Raw genomic sequence first — 24,378 nt, 5'->3', positions numbered from 1 at the left:
ACTCCTCTTGCTCACACAGGAAATGATATGTGTGACCACACCCTAATGCTGCATTCACACCAAATGTGAAGCAAATCTTTTGCAAGCAATGTGATTACATGCAAAGTCAATGTAAAAACAGGAGTTTGGCCCAGTTACTCATACATGAACGGCAAACCTTTGCCTCCCAGTTCCCTTCCAAGTGTTTTTTGTTACAATATTTTTTATATAAGACACAAGAGATGTGTGGAGCTGCCAGTGTTCTTGGTCCTTCCTCTTTTTTCTTAACATAATACTGACTATGACTGACAGAGGACATTTAAACCATCTATCCAACACATTAGCAATTTCCACATATCTGGTCGCCTGCTGACTGGTTTCTCTGCGACACCATTCTCAACACTTACAGATAATTGTGACAGTGGAAGCAGGTTTGTCAGAGATGTATCTGCCATCATAGCTGGAGGTTTATTGGTTATTCTGAAGCTCTAGTAAGATAAACTTGACATAGTTTCGTGCATTTTTATTTTTGATTATCTTACGTCAAAACACAAATCTGGGGGATTACTATTCATATTTTCATCACAAATATAAATTAATTTCCCTGAAGTACAAAAACCCTGGTTGGAAATCACTGACTGAAACTGTTGAAATCATTTTCATCTTATGGGTTTCACATACTACTCGTCTACTTGACTAGTCAGACAATCAAAACCACTTGATGACGCTGTACATTGTTGTTGACCAGTCATTCATGTGTGGTTTTAGCACGATGTAGTAATACATCTACAACAGATATGCAGCAGGGGGTGCTGTTGTTGTTGAAAAGTCGTTGGCGAGTCATAGGCATAGTTGTCATGTGTGACTTTAAATGTTCAGTGAGTAGAATTTAGTGATATCTAGAGGTAAAGTTGCGGCTGAATACTCCTCATCTCACCCTCCCCTTCCCAACATGAAAGAGAACCTGGGGTGAAATTCAATTGTCATGAAAATGCAAATGGTTTTGGTTTTAGCCACCAGTAAAAGACATGGCGGCCTCCACAGAGAGGACCCCCCTCCAAGTTTATAAATATAAAGGGACCATGCTATGGTAAAGAAAACAACAATTCATACAATTTAAATGAAACACACCAGTGAAAACATCACTAGGATTATTTTATTTTCAATTTCTTCCAAAAATCCCTTTCACCTAAATCTTACACACTGAACCTTTAAGGCCGGAGCTCTATGCTTTTACCTATTTATACATATACACATCAATGGCTGCTTCCAATGTGCTGCGTTGGGTGCGTCTGCTCTAGACATTTTCCGAAATTGACGTGACGCGTCCACAAGATGCAATATGCACAGGAACGGCAGGGGGCAATGTAGGGGTAGTACAAGACTAAGACCAACTTTTATTTACTAAATGCAAATTTGATAGTTCTTTACAGTCTGAGTTCCATGGTGGACCCCTGAGTAGAAAACTTCAGTAACAGGCATAAAGCAAAGGAAGCATGTCAACAACTATACTCACGACGCATATGTGGATGTGATTTGTGTCAAAGTTCTCTGATGTTGAACTCCATGCAAAACCAAACTTCAATAAGCACTGACTTTGAGGTTCTGTGTAAGAGCCATCAAAAACACTAAACCCTATCTCCCATTTCCCATCTACCCCACCCCATGACTTGGTCAGCACAGCTCTGATAACCATGAGAAGATAACTGTGCTATCTCTGACATCTCAGACTTACGAAGCTCCTCTAGAGCAACAGAAAACATGGTGCAGCTGTTATCATCAACCCAGTCCAGCCTGCGACTGACCTTGATGTGAAAAAATTGGCAAACCCCCACTTTAACAAACAAACTCGCACACCTCAAGTATATCTCTATTTTTATTTGTGTATATATACACATATAAAAAATAAGGACATATGTACAATGATAATAAATATCAACATGTTTGTACAAGTGAAATAAGTTACTTAACATAGTTTAAAAACAAACATAAAAGATCACTAACAGACCAGCAAAAATGGGGCAAAATCAAACCGGGGTGATAATAGAAAAATACAAATAATAATGTGAGAAAAACAGCAGACATTAAAGCCTCATGTGAGAGAAATGTTATGAGCAAACAAATGAGCAAGAATTGAGGAAATGCACATAAGGTGCATTATATAAGCACTTTTTTTTCAAGCTTGATGCCTGTTTTCATTTTCTTTAGTTTTAGCAACATGTTAAATTAAAGTTCAAGCCCAATCGTAAAAGAAGAATCTATTAAGACATAACTACCAGTGTAAAGAGCTAATGTGTTTTTAGCTTTCTGCCTCAGGGAAATTAATACTATAAAGTGGGCACAGTTAAACACTGATCAGCATCTACTTATTTGGTTTTACAGGAGCTGACAAATTAAATAATGGGTAAGTTTTGGTACATTATTCAGCCTTTGATAAAGTGAAGGTATCAAGAATCAGATCCAGCAGATCACTACTCACTGCATTGTAAACAGAAACAAACAGGAGGTCAGTCAGCATCACGCCTTCTTTGTGTTTTGCTTGAGGGGGAAATTTGCTGCTCAAAAAAATGTGAAGAAAACATTGCGGAGATAAGCTCAGTGTAGCAAAGTGGACGGACTGCTGAGATTTAAATATCAATCGGGAATCAAATAAGATTAATTTAAAGTATTTCAACGAGAACAAAAGCAACTGCAGTCTACTTTGGCTTATTTCAAAAGGTGAAGAGGCACAGAAAAAGTAAACAAGTTGAAATGCAGCCATGAATATTCCTGTACAACCCTTGAACCATTAAAATCAGACAGATTTCATTTGTCTTTTTTTTCAAAGAGAGCATTAGTGTTCCACAACATTAGTGTCTGTAAAAGTCCAAAAATGATCGGTCAAAATGATGCACTTGTACAAGGATGATCATATCAAAGATGTACAGTCAACTTGCAGAGGATCATGCAACGCAAGGATGGAGAGCGGATGGCTGAGTACCTCCTCGACATTGGGATCTTGTTTGATATTCTACATCTTTCTCGCCGATCTGTACACAGTGGGAAAAAACAGAGTAGTTTTGTCCTCTCCTTCCTTCTTGCTGTGCTCCTCTGGTCCCAACAGACACGTCCCAAAATACACATTAGCCACCCTTGACGGACAAAGCACAGAAAGAAGACAAAATGATGCCAAGTTAGTAACAGCTCGGCCCGATATGACTTTATCACTTTCAAATGTAGTTTGGGCTGTATTTCAATATTTTTATCGAAATTACATCAGAAACAATGTTGTAATGTTTTAGGACATGATTTTATTACCATGGTATATTTTTGAGGAGATAAGCCTGTTTGTTTATTAAAGAATTTAGTGTGGTGCCTCATTCTAACACATCATTATACCTGATGATTCATTGTAGATTAATAGAAAATATGAAAAAATATCTATGGGTATATTTTTCAGCAACTGTGAAACTAATGTCATCACAGTCTGCTAGTTTTGGTACAACAAGGTCCAATATCCTGCCTGAATCTTTCAAGAATAAAATTGTAATTAAACAGATGTTTCAGTCCGACAAAGGTCTTCCCAGGGTCAACCCATTTTGATCTTTGGCAGATTGAAATATTCTCTTTTTGATAAAATGTTCTGGCTGGGAGCTTCAGGCAGTGTGCCGACCCTTTTCTTATCTCTTGCCAGCCATGAAAGATTTTCTGATGCACCCGTCCCTCAAAACTTTAATAAAAGAGCACACAAGGAGAACGTTGTGAAGATGTGAAGGAGACCGGTCATATGGGGCAGAACATGTGCTATAAAAAGACTTGAAGTTTACATCCATGCTAGGAAGTGTGTGACTGTACGGGAGCACAGTGGGGCTATGACTTAAAAACTATTATAAGCGTGCTAACCTGCTAACCTCAGAAGATCTAAGGTTTGTCACGTCACAAGGTTATGCAAGGTTACATTAGCTAATTAGCTCCTTACATAAAGTATAGCCAAGGCTGATGGGAGTATCAGGGGTTTTACAGGTATCTGCTCATAAAACAAGATAATGAAATGAATTTGACCTGGTGCTGTGGCTCAATGAAACTTACAACAATTCATCCTGAGGCGACCATGAATGTCTCAACCACATTTCATGGCAATCCATTAAAACAAGTACAGTCAGGACAGAATCAGGACCAACTGACCAAGAGCTGCACCACTACCACGGCTAACATTATAAAACACATGCTAACAGTAGATGGTACTGCCTTCAGCCTAATAGAGATACTGATCTGACATTCTTCCACAGTTAAACCAGGCTACATGAACGTATTGTGTTCAGAGGCCAAATTCTGTAACGGCACTGCTCTATATTACCTATCAGGCCAGTTTTCGTGTTAAAATTAGCAATAACAGTTGTAATCAGCCAATTATGATGAATAAAATATGACATTCTGGGAAGTCGCCATGTCCTCTTTCTCGCTGAGATTTAGATGAAAATATTCATATGTATCTCAGGTCTTTTGTATAGAGCCAGGAGATGGTTAATTTAGCTTAAAGACTGGAAACAGCAAACCTGGCTCTGTCGAAAGTAGAGCAAATACCCATCAGAACCCTGCAGCTCCCTAATTAACACATTATGTCTTGTTTCTTTAATCTGCACAAAACCTAAATGTAAAACAACGGTTTTCAGTGTGACATGCGATTATGTGCTGTATAATCTCTTGGCTTGGAGCAGTGACTGGAGTCTGTGACTTGTTGGTGATTTTACACTTTGGCTTTTAGTTGGATGAAACAAACAACATGTTATTTATTCAGCTTTTTTACTTTTGGAAATAGTCAATAGAAATTGAGTGAAAAGTCATGACTGACAACTGAGACTGACTGGTGATTGGTCGACTGCAGGTAATGTAGGAAACTTAAATCCACAGCTCCACCCACCTATCTACTGTGGCGATGATGTCATTTGCCTACGCTGTCGACAAATTATGTCATCGGCGCAAGATGGCAGCCTGGATATTTTGTCTTCCTCTCTGAAAGTGGAGACCCCTCGTCCAACTTTAGATAAAGTCTATGTTCTCATATTTTCCAACATGTATTATTCCTTTCAGGGATACATTGAACAAAGTGAAAGCCAGATAAATAAACAGAATAATTCTTAACACAACACTGAGCAGCACTAAATCCGAAAAATTTCAATTGGAAATCGTTAAAGGTTAGGACTCTGCCCAAATCTTTTTGCAAGAATTTAATTAAGTGGAACATACCTGTCACTGGGAAATGGCTGCTTTCCGCCTGGAGCCAGTAGTTTTCAGCGCAGCAGCATTCTGTCTGTCTGTCCACTCTTCCATTGACACTGTGTGTATGTGTTCCTTTGTGTTGCTGTGTTTTACAGTGCTCTTCCTCTGTATGAGTCCACAGTGGCCCTGGGTCAGTCTCTGGGCATCGGTAAGAGGGAGGGGTTTCATGAGGGGGGGCATCACAAACACACTGTAGTCCAGGATGGTTGGCATTTATAGAACTGAAAAACGTGTGTGTGGGAGGGGTAGTTTCCTTCTTGGCAGTGTAAATTACCACCCTCACCAAACACAGAAGATATAAAGCACTTATTGAAACATCCACAGCGGTCACAACAGTGAGGGTTCAACTACATTCTCCATGCGTCATGTCTTCATGTCAACTTCAATTTGAAATTAAGTGTGCAATTATTGTTCCGCTGCTAAGAGCCCAATGCAAACAGCCTCTTCTTCTTTTTTAAGGTGATGAGTAAACATCCAAAACAGTCCACAACCTAAACACAGTTGTACAGTGTGCAAATGTAATTTTGAGGGAACTTGTAGTATGTTGGACTTGAACGTGCAGTAGGGGGTCACCGTGCAGGGCCGAACAAGGAATGTAAGTGCTTGCCCTCACATAGTCAATCACAGGGGAGGGGGGCATCAGTCACTTGACAATCATCTGAACACTGGTGTAGTCCATAAGACATAGAAAAGGAACAAGTAAAGAACAACAAGAAAAGTCTTTGTTCAAACCAACCATCACAACAAATTAAAGTGGAAGGGATCGAGCACTTCCTCCGTTGGTAAATACAATGCGGGAGAAAGGACACAAATTGAGCAAAGAAAGTCTTGAGAGATTGTCTTTCATTTGAAAAAAAAAAACCCATTGCGCCTTTCGCTCCGATTCACTTAATTTTCCATTTAATTTCCTCTCTCTTTGTCTCTTGCTCTCTCTCCTCTCCGTCCCGTGCAGGGCTCATGATTGTCGACTTGCTTCGAGATTAATTAGTCTTTTTATACCGCTCTCACACTCATGGCTCACAAATACAAAAACGGAAAACGTGCTTCCAGTTTTTAAGTGCAGTAAGCTGAAAAAGTCTCAAAGGAAAAGAGGGAAAGAGAATCAGTTTAATGTTTCCAGTCAGCTGCGTTTGCTGTTCATCAGCTGGGGACTAAAAGCTTCACTTGGTCCACTCGGCGTAAAAAGAAATGTGCCCTTCAGAAAACACGGAACGCCATTTGTTTGATTTCCATTCGTGAGGTGCTCTCTTTTGCGTTCAGGCTTTTTAAATACACAATTTACACAAGTGGTGATGCTGCCCAGAACACAATAATTACAGGAGAGTGTTGGCGAACACGATGTATGAGTGTTTATAATTAACATGCTGTGTGCTCTAAAAGTCTACAGTGAACCAAACGGGCATCGGCGGAGCGAGAGAGAGAAAGAGTGCATGGGGAATTGACAGCTTGTCAATGAAATAGAGAGAGAGCAGGCATCCTCACAAGGATGGAGGTAGGTTGGTTGATTTGTTTTTCCAACTCAGGGAATGAAGACAGAGGAGGATGGGCCTAGACGGACGACTCCTCTGGGTTTGCGTCGGGCAGCACGCTTCTCTGTTGCAGGGTGCGTCTCAGCTCTTCCTTGAAGGGGCTGGAGTAGTCGTTCCCGCCCATGCCGAGGCCTCCCAGCCCGCCGGCCCCAGCGCCAGCTCCGCTAGCCCTCTCCTCCCCTGCTGTGCTCAGGTTGAGGCGGATGTAGCCGTTGCTACCGGAGCCTCGGATATTGGTAAGGCTGAGACGGCTGGGGGAGTGAATGGGCTGGCCGGGAATGGCGCTGGGTGACGCCGTGCTGCTGACACTGTTTGGCCCCAGGGCGTGACCGGGAACGATCTTCAGTGAGCCATCCGAGTAGTAGTAGTTGGCGCCTGTTTCCCAGAAGCGGTCCTCGTCACTGGGCATCTTGCTTGGAACAAAGGTGGGTGGCTCCTTGGGCAGAGTGATGGGATACACCAGGGTGCTCTCAAGAGGCTTCATGTCTGCACCTTTTCCTAGCGCCAGCTTCAGCCTCCTACGCAGGTAAAGAGCTGCTACGAGGAGCAGCAGGCACGCCACTCCGAGGGTGATGACCAGCACCCAGAATAGCCCCATGCTGCTGTCTGGAGCCCGTGCCTCCATGAAGACCGGGGCACTGGCAACGACGGCCACCTGGTAGCGCTCTGTCTGAAACTTGACCCCCTGCTCCTCAGAGTAGCAGATGTAGCGGCCGGCTTGCATCTGGCCCGCTTCGGGGATTACGAGGGCTTTGAGGGTACGGTCAAAGCGTGGCCCTCCAGCCTCTGGGTCTCCCAACTGGAGCTCACGGTCATTGAGAACCCAGTAGGGCTGCGCCAGGTTGGAGACCAGTTGGCAGGGCAGCACCATGTCAGAGCCCACCACCACTGTAACGTTCCTCAGACGGGAGTGCTCTGCAGAGGGAAAGGAGAAGTAGAGGGAAGAGCAGAGAAGAGCGTTAAGAATTATCATATCCCCATATCATATTCTACGGCAGCAAATTAATTCAACTTCTTCAGCTCAATTCAAATATATTCAATGTCCTCTTTTTTGCTACAAACTTGTATTCAGCACTGACAGACAATTCCCACAAGGGGCCACTACTGAGATGTGGCCCCATACTCACCGGGGCTAGGAATGGAGACGGGCTTATCGAACTTGGCTTTTCCCCGGCTGAACCTTTCCAGCGTGAGGTCCTGTGACAAGGAGGAGGGGGAGCTGGAGTGGAAACAGCAGAGAGCAGAGCGGAACATTAATAATGGACCTCAGGGATGTTTCCATCGTGAGTGCTGCAGCCAAGACTACACCAATATATGTATGTGTGTCAAGCTAATACTCATAACTCCAAATAACCTCAATCTATAGAAAAACTCTTCAAACCAAATCTTACAGAAGATAATATCCAACGACTCACAAGGAAGACAAAAATCAGTCTCACTCTAAAGGCAGTCGCATGACTCAGAAATCCCTCCTTGATATGCAGACATTTCCTCCCTCACCACAGATTGTGTGGTTTTCATTCTAACATTTATTTCACAAAGCCGAGAGGAGAAATCACAGCAAAGTGTGAAGCAGTGAGGATTTTACTGAATAGCTTCAGAGTGAAAGTCTGTTATAAGTTAGGAGCTGCTTATATGCATTCATTACAAACATACAGAGGACACATCATATCTAAAGACTTTCAAAGGTCTATCTACTATTTGTGCTCAGCAGCTTCCTTAATAATATCAATAACAGCTTTACTGGTTTGAATCTATATATCTTGGTACGAATGGATACACTTGGGTCTAACCTGCGGTGGAGGTCAATGCGGACGCAGGCCCGACCCTCACTGTCCCAGGCGCAGTAAGGATCCCGGGCGAGAAGACAGTCTGGCTGTGACTGATAGCGGCTGCAGTTGGCCAAGGGCAGCTGGAGAACTTCAGACCGAGAGCCGATATACAAGTACTTCTACAGAGAAACAGAGAGAGAAGAAGAAGTGAGAAGAAGGAAGACAAAGAACAGATCCAGCCATCCAGAAACAGAAACCAGAGAGAGATGAAAAAAAAAAAAAAAAAAAAAGGAAAGATAAACAGAGAGGAAGACAGGGAGAGTGACTTAGTTTGGGGTTAGAGGAGATAATGGGATAATGACTCTCAATTACAATAACATTCACTCCCTCGACCCTCTTCCAATCCAATCTGGCTTGCGCTCTTTTTCGCAAAAGCTGTTATAAAATGTCTGGTCGCAGCTAAGCCAGTATTAATGAGATAAGCAGTAGGCTTTCGGGCGGGGCAAACCCCATCAAAATTGCATCGATCTGCAGACACGCCATTGGGGAGCCACAGGGACACGGCCGGAATCAACACTCAGGCTCAGTTGACAGGGCCAGGAGATCGAGAAAACAACAGGGGCAGAGGTTCAATTCCCCCACCATGGTGAAGGATTGTAATTACTGTTATTGTGAAGAGAGTTTTGAATTCATGAAGCGAGGTAACACTTGATCTGAAAAAAGGCAGTGTTGATAAAAAACATCTGCTGAGTGCCACCCGACCTAGCCATGATTGTAAGTGTGTCAACACACAACAGACAAAGTTCGGCGGATATCACAGAATACCAATAAATTAGTGATGCAACAGAAATGTGAGCTGCTTTTGAGGAATTTGGTCAAATGAAGAGTAGAACCACATGTACTGGTCAGTCGGGAAGGAACAGGAAGAACAGTGTTAAATTTACAAAACTTGAGCAAATCAGCTCATTTTTAACAGTGAATGCTGACATGGTGTATTTACACCCAGTGATCTGTTCACATACTGCTTTGTTAACTGGTCAATACAAAAACAAATAGAATTGCTGCTAATGAAAGCTCTAACATTTTTTTTAAACAAAAAGCCAAGTCATTTAATCAGTGTAACATACTGGACAAATAAAACCTACACAATTTTGAAAAACCTTTTGCATTTTAATGCTTGTTTTGTGTGGACTCAGTCACATCTTCCTCCAGTCTATGACGTCCTTTTCACTTGGACTCCTACTGCAGCATGTTTGAAACATATATTTTCCTTGCAATGAGGTTGGATAGTACACTTTCCACTAGTTTAGAACCATAGGATTGAGGGAAACACAAGAAAGATGTTAATTTGTCAAATTTCAACAAAGTCAAGCTTTCTGAATTTTTTTACTAGCTGCTTGGCTCACCTAAAACTGGAATGTTTTAGACACTCTCTGTGTGGCATACCCTCATATTTTTAAAAACCCCATGCCTCCAGTCAGTCATTGTAATGCAGGATTTTTTAGAAAAGATTTTAAGTGTCCTAGCCCAATTCAAGCTAACCCTGCTAAAACTATCAAGAGAGAATGTCCTTGACTTGAAAGTGCCCCCGCAGGGCAGACATTATACCCATGTTTTCATGAGTCCCACTGGTATGTTCATCTCAAAGTCTCTAGCTATTGCTTGAAATGACTGAGGGACATACTCTCCCCGTTTCCTTACCTTGGAGTGGGAGATGGTCAGGCTGTCCACCGGCTGTCCTGTCTCAAACAGCTGGATCTCCTCGATCACATGGGCCTCAGAGCCGATGATCACCACTCTCTGCAGCCAGCCCTCCGCTGCAGCACAGAGACAGAGAGATTCAGCTCACTTCACATCTGTTGTGCTCAATCAAACTCTCAATTCAAGTTCACTTCAGTGTAATGGACTTTCCCCATCCCTTCAGGGCAATTTTTCACGACATGCATAAAAACATGTATTTTCAAACTAATAGCTCGAAAACTCAGATGAATCCAACTACAAACAAAAAACACAGCCGAGCAGCTCATTTAAATATCATTGATATTATATCAAAAACTACACAAACACAATTCACTTGAATAATAAAGACATTCTATAATAAATTAACACACACACACACACACACACCTATGACAGTGCACCACTCAATTTGAATATTAAAGATGTGTAAACAAACATCTGTGAGTGCACAGGATTTCACTTAAATATTGATGATTTCCTAAAATATTCAGCAACTCACACCGTGAGTGCCGAGCAGCTCATTTAAATATGCATGATGATATATTATGATACACAAACACACACCTCAGATGCTGTGACAATGTGTTTAAATATTTAAGAACAAACTCATCGTGCATTGCTAACAAACACTTTCTTTAGCTGCTGCTCGTAAACTATAGTGACTGCCCAATGCCCAATCAAGTGAATGCAGTGCTAAAGGTTTAATGCTTAATAATAATAATAATAATATAATAATTAACTTTCTTTATATATATTATATATTTCATCACTTAGGCAAATGAGATTAGGGATGTACTAGGATCACTAAAAGGCTTTTTGTTAAAATAATTTTTTGCCCCTGTCTGTTGGTTTGTTTGTTCGTTGGTTGTGTGTTTTTATTAGTCAGCATGATTATGCAAAAACTACTGAGCTGATTTCCATAAATCTTGGTGGAAGGATGAGACATGGATGAGATGTTTTTTTTCTCCAGGAATTTGCCAGAGAACATTTATAAATCTTGACAAATTTTCACATACATATTTAGAGAACTGATGGGTTTCTGCAATTATGTGGCTTGATTAAATTGAAGGGTACTGTTGGGCCTTGGTGGAGGTGTGGGCTCTACTGAGAGCCACTCTAGTTTAAGGAGTGATTTAAAAGATGTCACAAGCTTCAGATCCTGGGGCAGAGAGTTCCAGAGCTCAGGGGCCTTGAGTAAAAAAGCCTGGTCACCTTTAGTCCTGAGCTGGGACTGATGAGCAGCCAGCAGAGCTATGCCTGAGTATCTGAGGCACACAGGAGCAGTAAATCAGCGATGTATACTGGAGACTGAATCATGGAGTGTTTTATAGGTGATCAGGAAGATCCATTTTAAACTGACTGGTGAGCAGTGAGGAGAGGCTAAGACAGGGGGATGTGATCTTTTCTTGTTGTGTTTGTTAACAACCGAGCAGCCGGTTTAAAGATATTTAGCTGCTCCAGTAAATCATGACAGACAGTGAGTAGGCAGCAACAAAGTGGAATACAGAGAGAGAGAGAGAGAGAGAGAGAGAGAGAAAGAGAGAGAGAGAGAGAGAGAGAGCAGGGACAACCACTGTCAGACTGGTTGTTGTAATCAAGATAATAGTAGTGATACTTATAGATGCAATAATGTTATTAATGAGCACAAGTTAATAGTAGTAGCTAGCTAATAATAAACTGGGAGAAAAGTCTGTATGTTCTAATCCTTGTCTACTTATCAATTGTAATGATTTTTTGATATCTTTGTGTTACACAAGAAAAAAGTGCTCTTAGGAAATGTCAGATTCTCTTTGTGAATTCATGAAACTCGTGTCATCAAGTTGTCTGCAACTTTCATCAGCTTCAATTTGTCAAACTCTTCACACCAGCCGCACTGAAATGTCATGCCACCCTGAAACCGAGCAAGACGGAAAATGAGGGAGGAAACAACTTCTGCTGCCAGAACCTGCAGCTGCATTTGCGAGTCCATCTCAGCGAAGAACAATTTAAAGGCAAATTTAAGAGTGGAGACGCTGTTAGAGGCCTTTTAGCACCTCGGGTAAAGGAAATATTATCAAAGACACTTGAAGACTTTTTTCAAAGGGTGTGTATGGGGAGCTGGTGCTGCAGGAGAAGGAAGAGGAGATCCTGTGTTTCTTTCATATAGGGCATTGTGAACAAGTTTAGCTCCCCCTGTGATAAAAGGCGTTTCAGGCACAGCTGCCGGGGTGACCTTGATCTGTCAACGTGACTCGGGCTTTTCCCGTGTGGTCCTCTCGATTAAGAGACTGTCACAGATAATATGAGCGTGGACCCTGTAGCCAACAGGAGGCTTAAGAAGAGGAAATACACACACACACACACACACACACACACACACACACACACACACACACACACACACACACACACACACACACACACACACACACACACACACACACACACACACACACACTGCATAACCAGCAGCAGACATATCACCACGCTCGCCTCTCGCGGCTTCAGGGACCTGTGTCATTTAATCCCTCAATCCAGGTTTTTCTCCTGGTTTGTCTAGGTCCTGCTTTTTCTGAAAAGCTGCCTAGACAGGCGCCACCTCTCTCTCTTTTTTCCACATCAGCTGTCGCTACGCTGCAGCTAATAGCTAATCAAGCCCACAGCCCAATTGGCACCATGAGCGTACGTCTGCCAGGGGCCCTGTTGAGTTTGTGCTGTGAAGCACGACAAGAGGGGACGACTGCCCTTGGCTCAGAGAGTGTGAGTGTGTGAATCTGCGCATGTATGTGTGCGTATCAGTTTGTGTGTGTGGTACCTTTGTGAGTCTGTGTGTGTGTGTGTATTAGTGTGTTCGGGTTGGCCGCTCTGCTTGCCAGCAGAGTAGCCATGAGTCCGCTGTTGTCACACTGTGAGTTGCCACAGTCACCCTGCTGCTGCAGTGGCCTGAATGGTAAGTAGTTGAATCTCTCCATTCATGAGACTGGCTACATTCAAACTCACATCCCCTGGAATCCACTGTCAGATCTGTGTTATTCAACTTTCAGGTTCTGATTTCAGGTCCATGCCACAACAGGACACCTGCATATGGGCCCGGTGGCCACTGAACAGAGTTAATAATTAAGTCGTGCAGACGTCGATGTTTCATTTGATGCATGAAGACGGATCTCACCATGCAAATCAAGCTGTTAATTGAAACCCATCTGAAGTGTGGCCAGATGGCTGGTGTTGTTTGTGTCACCATTCCTAATGCCAGTACCTGTTCCTGTCTGCTGCCATGGACTGTACACTTTCATCCCTACAACACATGCTGTCTGTACCTCCCCCCAAACCCCCACCCCCACACTATAAGGTAATAGCGAAATAGGGAGGGAGACTAAGAAGTAAGTAAGTAGCTAGAATTTATTATCAATTCCACATTGACAAAAAAAAACATTCTATAGATTCTGTAGTCATAAGGTCAAATGCTCTGTATTGGGACATTATTATGAAATATATGTTGTAAGGACTTTTTCACAAACATGTGTGAGTGTGTGTATATATGTGTGTTCAGTTTATGTATGTATATACTGGATTACGTGGGTGATGATTCAACACTAATGTCATCTTTAAAGCTGTAGGCTGGAGAGTGTGGGATTCTCTTGGCCTGCTGTGTTTATTAAAGAGGCTTTGTCTCAAACAACTTTATAAAGGCTAAATTAACTGGAGAACATTTCTGTATATTTGGTTTTGTTATAAACTGCAAGTGAAAACCCTGTAAACACATTATGATATTTTTAAATTAGCACTGAAATGTCAGTATGTTCATGGGCTGAAGAGGAGGTGACATCACTGCCCTCCAGATCTGAAGATTCCACGCATCACACGCCAACATAAAACTTTGAAGTCAGAAAAGAGCACGAAACCTGAAGTTGAACTAAAAAGCTCTGAAAAGGATGAGCTAATATGGTTGAGGAAGTTGTAGGTGAAAGTATGAATAAGTGTGAAGAGTTGATGGATGCTCAGAACCTTGAACAATACCTGATATTTTTAATAGGCTATTGTGTTTTTGCCAATAACGTAATCCCCAGTGCGATTTGTACCTGTGCCAATGAATAGCATGTTGTACGCCCGCTGGTCCAGGGCGCTAACACGATCTACTGCCAGCCTGGTGAAGTTGACGCCCTTGGTGAGCAGCAGGGGGCGCGCCAGAGCTTTGTCGTCCATCAGCGGGTGCTTCTTGGCAAAGTTGAGCGTGGCGTCGGGCAGCTGCAGTGAGCTGTTGTAGCCGTTCTCCCTGTCTGAGTTAGTTACACACTGCAGCACAGACAGAGCAGGACGGAGAGACAGGGGAGGGAAATGGAGCGAGCAGAGAAAGAACGGAGGGACAGGACGAAAGGAAGAGTGAGAGAGGCCAAGAAGGAGAAAGAGGAGGAAACTTCTTAGCTGCAGCTGGCGTAGGCTGGCATGGTTAGCTGGCTGAGCTGTGACTGCCCCCCTCTCCATCTTTCTTTGCTCTTGCTCTCACCTCCGCCTGCCGTTACTACCCTTCCTCTGCCTCTTTTCCTTTCGTCCTGGATCATTACATTCTTAGCTTTTTATGTCTTGCCAGCTTTTGCTGTTTTTCACTTCCATTGCCATTCTGCCCTTACTTCCCTTGCTCTCACATTTATTTCACTTCCATCCTTTTCCTGCCGACTCATCCCTCCTTTTATGATGCAGTTATAGATCAAAAAGCAGATGCACCAAATCATTATATAAAAATGCATTTTTCTTCAGCTTATAATCATCCTTTCTTGCTTCCTGAATATCTGCATGTGCCAAAACAGCGTTCCCAGTTTCTTACCGATCCAGGCCGTGGGACAGGGACAGCACCGGTGTAGCGTCCCCACCTCTGAGATGCCTCCCTGTACTCCTTGTAGGATCCTTCAAACACTTTCTTCACATCGCCGACCTGGTACTGGCACACAGCCGACACATCCACGTCTCCCCTGAAACATGGCAGCAAGGCAGAGAATTAGTAGTGAAGTGGCTGTAAATACTGTGCAACAGATTAGCTTTCACTTCCTTATGGAAAATTTGACTTCTCAATGGCAGCAGGATGAAAGTGCAAAAATGGAAGACTGTTTTTTCCGTATTGGTTGCAGGTCAAAAGCATAAAATATAAAGTTAAAATGAACATGTTTTGAAACACTTAGGAATCACAGTGCAGTAAATTAATATGAACCCTGAAGCCTGAACTGGCCACTATTGATCGAGCGTAAATGATTAAATGTGTCGACATCTCCTCTCTTTCTGCAGGGAAGCAAAATGCTGTATAAACTGTATTCATGTGATACACCTCCTTCATAGGCCAGTGGAATCAATCGGCTGGTGCTATGATTCATGAAACACGTTCTATTTAATGGTAAAGTTAAGGTCATGGGAGCTTTTGTTTTTTCTAACCCAATTTCAGAGCCCAAGTGGGGCTAAAATTGGGTATTGACACATGAACCAGACTCATTGAATCATACTTGTAAGCCCCCATCCTCATCTCACTCATACGTTTGATTTCCAAGCTCATTTCCTGGAATCAAAACATCTCTTTACTTAGCTCTCAAACTAAAGCCGTTTTCCGACATGAACTCTGGACAATGTCCACACAATTGGGTCCGGCCATTCTCTGGAGTTTGCCTTTCACATATGAACAGCAGCATTCTTTGCTCAGATAAGTTCAAAACAAAGGTCTCTGTTCAGGTGAGGCGGGGTACAGCAGGCCAGAGCCAGGATGTGATTTAATAATTCTGCTGTGGAAATCATGTTTTTGTTGATCAGCAAAAGCTTTTTTGACATCTTCATTAGTGTCTTTTGCACATGTGGCACTGCTTTTTCATCCTGAGATGTTTGTTTTCATTTTGCTTCTGCCACACATTAGAAATATCATCAACACGCCCACATACTCGCAGTGAATCCTCCAGATCTGCTCCTGCTGTTCTCACATGGGCTCATTTGGACATTCTCAGAAGTTTTTACTTGTTTTTTACTGGGGGGCTAGTTTGAGAAACCTCTCACTTGGACATTTGTGTTCTCATATACAGGCTCTTCAGAGAAGGTCAAGAGATTATTTAAGGTTCAGTGCATACTGTATCTGAAAAGCAGCTTAGGTGACTCACATGTTGACACAAAGGCATAAAGTATATTTAATCAAAGCTTTATGCCCTTAAACAAGCTTAATAAATTCTGGATTGGCTCTTTGAGTGGGATGTCAATTACTCAGGAAGTAGCCATGTCCCACAGTTTATTGTTTTTGGTGGGACATTCGTTGAGGTCATGCTGAATTCAGACATTTTACAAGTGCGGCTGCAAAAAGGGGAAAGCTGTACACAGGAAAGAAGTTTGTGTTAATTAATTCATACAATGTATTTTGTCCAGTGAGGAAAGTGCTTTTATAATCTGTCAGGTCCTGCTACTGTGCAGAAGAGCCATGGGTTTTAAAGGGTGAATGTCAAATCCAAAGGACAGCGCTGGTGTGTTAGGGAGTTAAAAAGCTCTCAGTTTCCCCTCAGATTGCAACTCGAACTGTGAGTCATCATTTACATAATGTCCAATTATCTTAATGTTATCTCTATCAAAGCCAGGGGGCTTTAAAGAATCCCCAGCGACTCATACAGAGAAAAATGATTAGGCCTTTTTTCCGGCACAGCAGTAGAGGAGCTCTGAATGAAGAAACAAAGCTTGAAGTTCAAAGCTGGTTCACTTTGTGATATGATATCTTATTGAAGAACACAAAAGACACACATCAAAGGGCATTGCCCGCAGAAAGACGAGGGTAAGTCTCCAACTTTCCTTCCGAAGAAAACCTTGTGCCCTCGTTCCTTCTTCTCTGTTGAAATAACTCATTAACACATTAATGTTATGTAGTGGCCCAACGAATGCCAACCTTTATTTCTCTAATAATGAGATGACACCCAACTAAAACTAAGTTATTGTTATTAGCTCTTCTAATTACACCATTGTTGATGATGTTTGTGTTATCATGCAACCCCTAAATATCATATATAATAAAATGCTCTCCATCATTCATTTTAAATAATGATTATTTATGAGTTATGATTACATATATAACAGATACTGGAAAAATAATTGCAGGATTGTGGATAAGGTGCAGAAGATCTTCAGAACATTCCGCCCTCTGGATCCTTCGACCAGCCAGAGCTGCCAGACTAAACATCACAGAAAGTGAAGCGAAGAGAGCCAGGATAAGAGTAAAGCTAAGTCAGCTTGGACCTAAGGCTGTTCCTTTAGTCAGCCTACTTCTGGCTGACATCAGGTCGCAGGAAAATAAAATGGATGAGGTGGGACTCAGGCTCACTCCTCAACGGGAGATTGGGGACTGTAATGCCCACATCTTTGCAGAGACCTGGCTCCGTTCCAACAAACAAGATTGAGCAGTTGCACTCTATGGAGGCCGATGGAGGCTGACTTTGTGTTTGCATCAATGATGGACAGTGTTTACCAAATGTAGAGTTTTTAATGTCAAGATGTCGAGCATGTTATCTGTCCAGAGAATTATGTGTTTGTTGCTCCTGTTTACATTCGTCCAGATGAAAATTCAGGACATCAGTTGTTACATGAATAGGATTTGTTGATGTCATATTATGAGTATCACAGAGGTACATCTGTAATTTCATTGTACAATCTATGTTGCATAATAATAATTAAATTAATCTTTACTTGTGCAGAATAACGTTTCGTTTTCTGTGATCAGTCCCACAAATATTCATCAGGAGTAATTGTTCTGAAATAACCAGTGACCTGAATGTCTGCTCTTACAAGGAGGTAAATATTCAAAAGTCAAATTGAAATGCATAGTGAGAGATGATATCAATTATTATTCGATCAATGAGTTAACTTTGTGAATCAATTGGGCTAATTTAACCAGCAATTGACTGAATTTTCCCATGGGATTTTGTCTGCTTCCTGTTCTATAGTAGAAGCCCTACACCTTGTTTACACTACTGTGGATATTTGCCCCTCAGTTTAAAAAAAATAAAAATTCCGTCCAGACGAGAACACAAAAATAACAACAAACGCTCATACAAGCGTGCCAAACCAGTGGATGGCGATAAAGTCACAGAATAATTCTGTGGTTCAATTAAAAATTTACTTAAAAAAATGTTTGCGTTTGAACAAGAGTTTAACATAAAAGTTTGTTTTGCTAAATATCTGCATTACAGTGGTATGGGTGCTAAACTCAAAAAGATTAGTCAGACTCTGTTTTCATTAAAAGCCTAATGACACAGCAACTAGACTTCCTAATTGTACGAAGAGCATAATTGGAGCCATCAAGTCTGACTCATGATTTTATTAAAAGCCAAGTATCTGACATGTCGGCATGGCGATGTTGTGTCTTGCCCTGACAGCAGATTGCAGACATAGTAATTAACTCACATTTACCCGAGGTTACTGCAGAGGAGTTACTGCCACATCTCAAACTCACCATTGTGCGTGGAAGATGCCGTAGAAGGTGGTTCCTCGCCAGTCCTGCCCCGGCAGCGTGAAGACGGCCCTCAGGTTGTTGAAGGAGACGTGGCGCTCTGGGAGGGAGCACTCCAGCCGGGCTTTCTGGAAGGTGGTCCACTTCTTCTGCAGGGTCCTGGTACCACCCAGATCCCCCTGAGAAAGGACACATTAGGTGTTATCAATGAAATGGAAATATTATATGTAAGTTCCTTTTGGGCCCTCTTCACTCAAAAATATGTTTATTGTCTTTTTATTTGAATGTTTAAGCTTCATTGTGCAGAGTTGGACAAGTTATGTTTACAGATCCATCCGTTGTACTGAGGAAAATCCTATTTCTCAGTGATTTTATATTGTGCTAACCAGATTAGCAGCCAGTCATGGCCCAGTATTCAGCTTACGCAAGTGTGATGTGGAAACTTGAGACCTCAGGGTCAAATAGAGTGAGAAGGGACATTACAGTGACGCAGGAGACATCTTGTCCAGCACTAACTAGATGTAACATGTCTGTGAAAGAACCATATCAGGCACATTATTAACTAAAGCCTTGAATTTTTGTCTGTCTGGAGGGCATAATGGAAATCTTGTGACTGCTGGAAGAAGGATCTGGAGACACAGATGACCCTATATCGAGGAGAAGAGAGATGACAAACTGTGTGGAGCGACCCAACTCCGTGTCTTACTTACACATGTAGGGTCATTCCTCATGGCTCAACATCCATATATGTCTGAAGACTATTGGGTACTATTGGGAACACATCTCTATGAGGTGCAACTAAAGTCATCCCAGAGCACTCAAACACACATGTCCATATATATATATATATATATATATATATATATATATATATATATATATAAACCTGGTATTCACTTTTATCCTGACCGTCTTTTCACTTTTGTACTCTGTTTTGCTGCTGCTGGTAATGTTACATTTCATTAGCCTGACATTCACCTCATGAATGCATCACATTGTTTGTTCTTTGCATCTGAATAACAAACAAGTATGAATTTGTTCCAAATGATTAGCCTGTCTGAGTTATTGTCATGTTGGAAAAACCCCCTGAAATAGCATCTGGACCCTGAGATGTTTTAAATTACTGCTGAAATGCAGCTTATTCTTTGGATTCAAAAGAAGCCCATACACCAGATTTTCCTCAGTGATGAAAGCCATAAAAAAACAGGAATTATAAATGCAAATACTCATATTTTAGCAGTGAGATATAGACATTGTGCAGCAATATCAGCATGAAGCCCTGTATTATTCATCGCTCCAGCCTCCAGTACAGATCATATGTGAGCATCTGTTTCTAATTTGATCCAAAGAGCTTTTTTGTTCATCACAGCTCCGACATGAAAGGGAACTTCCCATAAAACACTGCATATATTGTACACTCAATTGCACACATCTCCGCAGACTGCTGACAATCTGTCTCTATTTGAGTCAGTTTAAAGGGTACTGGGATTGTACGGTTGGTAGTAGCTGTAACATGACACCAAACTCTTGCTGGCATCACCAAAAAAAGGTCACTGGAATAATACATAACAAAAAGAAAGTCTCTAAAGTCTCACTGACTGATTCTGCACAACCAGAAGCACCTCAAATGTCTGGGCATGATCACCATGATATATTGAACCTAATCAATAATCCTAACAAGGCCATTCATTAAGCAAATTAATGTGTTCATTACCAAATAAATCTATGTCAATGCAATTGTCTTCACATAATGCTGGTGTTAATGCAGCCATTTGTTTGTGATTTATTTAAATGTAGGATGAATTGGGGTAATCTGGGACCTCAAGCTGCAGTCTCTTTATTTCCTGTTCCAACAAAATATAGTCAACAAGACTTTTCTATAGGTTTAGCATGCACACTCGAAACTGTATAATAGACACCATGTTTGTAGCCTAAACATAAATGTTCTCCTTTTGAGTCGGATTTGATTGTCGGGGCTTCGAGACACTTGGACGACACCACAGGAGCAGTATGGAGGCCTTTAATGTTTTGCAGACTCAAACACTTCCTCCACCCGTCCATCGGCATAGTGGTGAGTAGATAATGAGTGAATTTTCATTTTTGGGTGAACTATCCCTTTATGTTCTCTAAATGGGGGAGATATGCATTTAGTGACTCCCTGAAGTTAAAAACAAAGACAAAAAAAAAGTAGCATAGCATAGAGTTAACAGTAAATACAGTCCGTCCCTGTCTGTTTTAACTGTTGATTGATTTTTTTGTATGTAATACACCTTTTTCATTTTAAATGACATAATTTTATAGTTTCTTAATTTAAGAAAAGGTTCTTTATGAAAGAAATAGGACTTTTATATGTCAGTGTGAATTAATGACTGAATACATTTTCATTTTCTTAGTCCTTATTTCATAATGCTTATAAAAAAAATGGGCAATATTGATCTTGGCATGCATAAAGCAAGGTGATTTAGGCTTTTTTAAAGATTAATACAAGTGTCCCAGATTATCAAATTCAGGCAGAATTTTCTTTTTTGGCACAATGAACATTAATAGCTGTCACGTCTCCTCTTAATAGAATATATCCATTATTTGTCATCTTAATGATTAAAGAAAGGTATAATATGTATACTAGATATCAGAATAAGTAGCAGAAGTTTAAGTTGCAAAAAATGTCCCAGATTACCCAAATGAATGAATGAATTTGAGTTTGTTTTAGTTGTATTATGTGAACACAATGGTTGTATTTCACGTTTAAGAAAATGTTGTGCTCTCAGCTCTGGCAGTTTGTAATATTTAATGACTACATATTCAAATAATCATTTATTTTCTGTATCTACATTCAGCTGTAGAAGTAAGTCTATCAGTTCTGTGGGTCATCAACTGTAGCAAGTGCTGTCTAACAATATGAAGTGTTCAGAAACATCTGTCCAAACAGCTGGAGGAAGCAGAAATCAGCTGATTTCAAATGACGCATGCATGAAACTACTACTTTACAGTCAGATCTCGTTTTGTGCTTACAGATCTATCCCTGCTTACTCTTGAATAGTCACTCGCAGATTGATTACTGCTTGAATTAGTTTGTACTTTTCGCTTGCTTCCCTCATTAATAAACTTCCACAGGTACACGGCACTGAGAGTGAGGATAAGGTGTTTTTTTAAGGGATTCCTAATTGAATCTGCTCAGAGATCAGTTGTGATTAGTGTGTGTTACCGAGCAGACACGGGCCACTCTTGCCACGGTGAGCTCCGTGTCGCAGTCCAGCTCCAACGCTCGCTCACTGAAGAAAAAGTAGATCTTGTCGTCGTCGCCCTCTTTACTGCCGCTGCTCTCCCTCACCAGGGCTGAACCCACAAAGTCTGGCTCTGTGCACACACACACACAAAGATAGATAGATAGAGAGAGAGAGAGAGAGAGAGGTGTCACAAGACATATATAAGTCAGAGTAGGATAAAAAGACAGCCTGTAGGATGCATGTGGATTGATTCACACACACACACACACATAAAGACATACAAGCTTGACACCTCCATCTCATTCCCTGCCACCTACTCTCACCTCTCTGTCTCTTTTCTATCATCACCCTCTTCTTCCTTCATCTCTCCTCCAGTCATTTCTCGCTCTGTCTCTCCAGTGCTCCCTGTGTGCAGTCCATTTTGTCTTTCTCACTTTATCTCATGTCCTCCTTTGCTCCCGTCTGCTTCAGATTCTCTCTTTATCTGGTCTTCATTAAGTCCGAAGGCAGATATGGACTTTTTTTGAACTGAGGCAGCTGGAGGCTTTAACCATTTTTAGGCAAAAGCATTTTTTTTTTGTTTTTACAAGGATACATTGTTTCCTTAGATGAGCTTATGTTTTCAGTCTAAAGGCCTCTGAACCATCATGGGACACTATGACTCAAAAAACAGGCCAATTAAATGATTTAAAACTGGGCAGAAGAAGCTTAATTTAAAGCAAGGCTGGTTTAATTGCAGGTCGAGTTGTTATTAAAATCTCTGCATCAGCATGAATGAAAAACTTGCACATCAAACATGCAAACCTCGCCTCGTCTGCGTTCTTCCTTCCTCTCCATTCAGTCTCCTCACCTCTATCTTTTCATTGCCGATGCTAACGCTCTTTCAACACCCATTTTCCTGCCGCAACTTCTACCAGCACACACACACACACACACACAGGGGCACACACACACAAAAGATAAGGATCCTCTGCTGACGCAGACCTGCATTTAATTTCCTGCAACTCAGTCTCTTGTTCTTTTGCACTTTTATGAGACTTTAAAAAAAATGAAAGCCTGTTTAAAAAGTCCATCATTATCAAGCCTAATGTGATTTCTATGATTTGAATACTAATGTAATTTGTCAGTGTCATGGTATCTTGAAAAAAACAAAACAACCTAACACTCCTGCATATTTTTCCCATCAATTTAAATTTTCTTTCGAGTATAATTTTTCAATAATAAACGTGATAAGTTGCTAAACCCTTTCCCAGCACACTGCACTGGACAAGGTGATAATGGGTTTCTTTGTACTGTTGTCTGGTGTCTTCTTTTATCACAAAACCAACACTCCCAGAAATGCGTGCGCACACACACACACACAGAGCTAAAGAAAATCATTAAACAGTCTATTGCTCACAAAAAAGTGAAAACACTCGTATGTGAGATTCACTCTTGATGCCTGTTTGGCATTTTGTCCAGCTCTATAGGTTTTTTGAAACCAGAAGCCCATATTTGGAGCAGCGATGGGTCATTGTGACTAAAAACACACTGCACAATCCACACATGATACTAGCTATCAAACACACATTATCCACTACTAGCTAGAAGTCCAAACACTGCAACTAGCTATTTCAAATAATGTAGCGAGTAGCAAGAAGCATAGGTTTCAAAATCATAACTTACTGCACAAGATCACATTACAGTTACAATATTCATGGTTTAGTTCTTCTTCTTAATGTCTTTAACTTGCATTTATGAAACTGTTTTGTTGGAAGATACAAAGAATGAGACTGAACTATCTACATTCTATAGAAAGCAACCAAACAGGGTTGGGTAAGAGCTGATGTTGAGATTGATTTTGATCTATATCACTGTCTCATCTGCAATAACAGAAGAAAGCTGTTACTTCTTCTACCTGCAACATTAACTGATAGCATCCTAACATGAATGCAGCCTATTTAAAACCATTTTATATGGATGACGTTTTAAATTTATAAGACAGCTGGAGATGCGTTTTTCTGCCCTGTTGTTAAATACGGAGTGACGGTTGACTTGAAATGAAAAACCTGCTGTTGTTTACTTCTATGTGAAATCAAAAACTCACTGAAAACTCAACAGGTGTAGCAACAGTTAGCAAATGATCGTTACTTAGTGAACTATGAATTCTGGAAGAAATCACAAAGATGCGTAAATTGGGGCTTTTGGCACTTAATATGAGCATTGCCCCACATACTTTTATTTTATTTTAGTCATATCCATTGTTTGCATTTTTTCTTTTTATCGCGAACTTTTTTCTGTCCTACCATTGCTTTCTCTGTATGTCCCTTGTGTAACTTACCATTGAGCCAGGCAGGTAAGTACTCGCTCTTCATGCTGTAGTGCTGCTGGCCCAGGTTCCTCAGAATGACTGGCTCTGTACCCAGGAAGTTGTTCAGCGTTGCAGAGTAGAGTTCCCTATC

The 24,378-nt window shown here is 41.3% G+C and overlaps 1 protein-coding gene across 1 annotated transcript in view; it reads right to left on the bottom strand.

Moving 5' to 3' along the window:
- Window positions 1–1,842: 1,842 nt before the first annotated feature.
- Window positions 1,843–24,378, bottom strand: part of sema4c (sema domain, immunoglobulin domain (Ig), transmembrane domain (TM) and short cytoplasmic domain, (semaphorin) 4C) — a 95,421-nt gene continuing 72,885 nt past the window's right edge. The window contains exons 8-17 of the mRNA XM_020094056.2: window positions 24,258–24,377; window positions 21,916–22,067; window positions 18,714–18,889; window positions 15,081–15,225; window positions 14,338–14,551; window positions 10,241–10,356; window positions 8,561–8,718; window positions 7,895–7,986; window positions 5,206–7,682; window positions 1,843–3,110 (exon numbers count right to left, since the gene is read on the bottom strand). Of these exons, the coding sequence (XP_019949615.2) occupies window positions 6,787–7,682; window positions 7,895–7,986; window positions 8,561–8,718; window positions 10,241–10,356; window positions 14,338–14,551; window positions 15,081–15,225; window positions 18,714–18,889; window positions 21,916–22,067; window positions 24,258–24,377 (2,069 nt within the window). The 3' untranslated portion in view covers window positions 1,843–3,110; window positions 5,206–6,786. The remainder of the gene's footprint in view (window positions 3,111–5,205; window positions 7,683–7,894; window positions 7,987–8,560; window positions 8,719–10,240; window positions 10,357–14,337; window positions 14,552–15,080; window positions 15,226–18,713; window positions 18,890–21,915; window positions 22,068–24,257; window position 24,378) is intronic.

This window comes from Paralichthys olivaceus, chromosome 4, assembly GCF_024713975.1.
Source record: "Paralichthys olivaceus isolate ysfri-2021 chromosome 4, ASM2471397v2, whole genome shotgun sequence".
NCBI classification, from domain to species: Eukaryota; Metazoa; Chordata; class Actinopteri; order Pleuronectiformes; family Paralichthyidae; genus Paralichthys; species Paralichthys olivaceus.
This window is presented reverse-complemented; position numbering and strand designations above follow the sequence as displayed.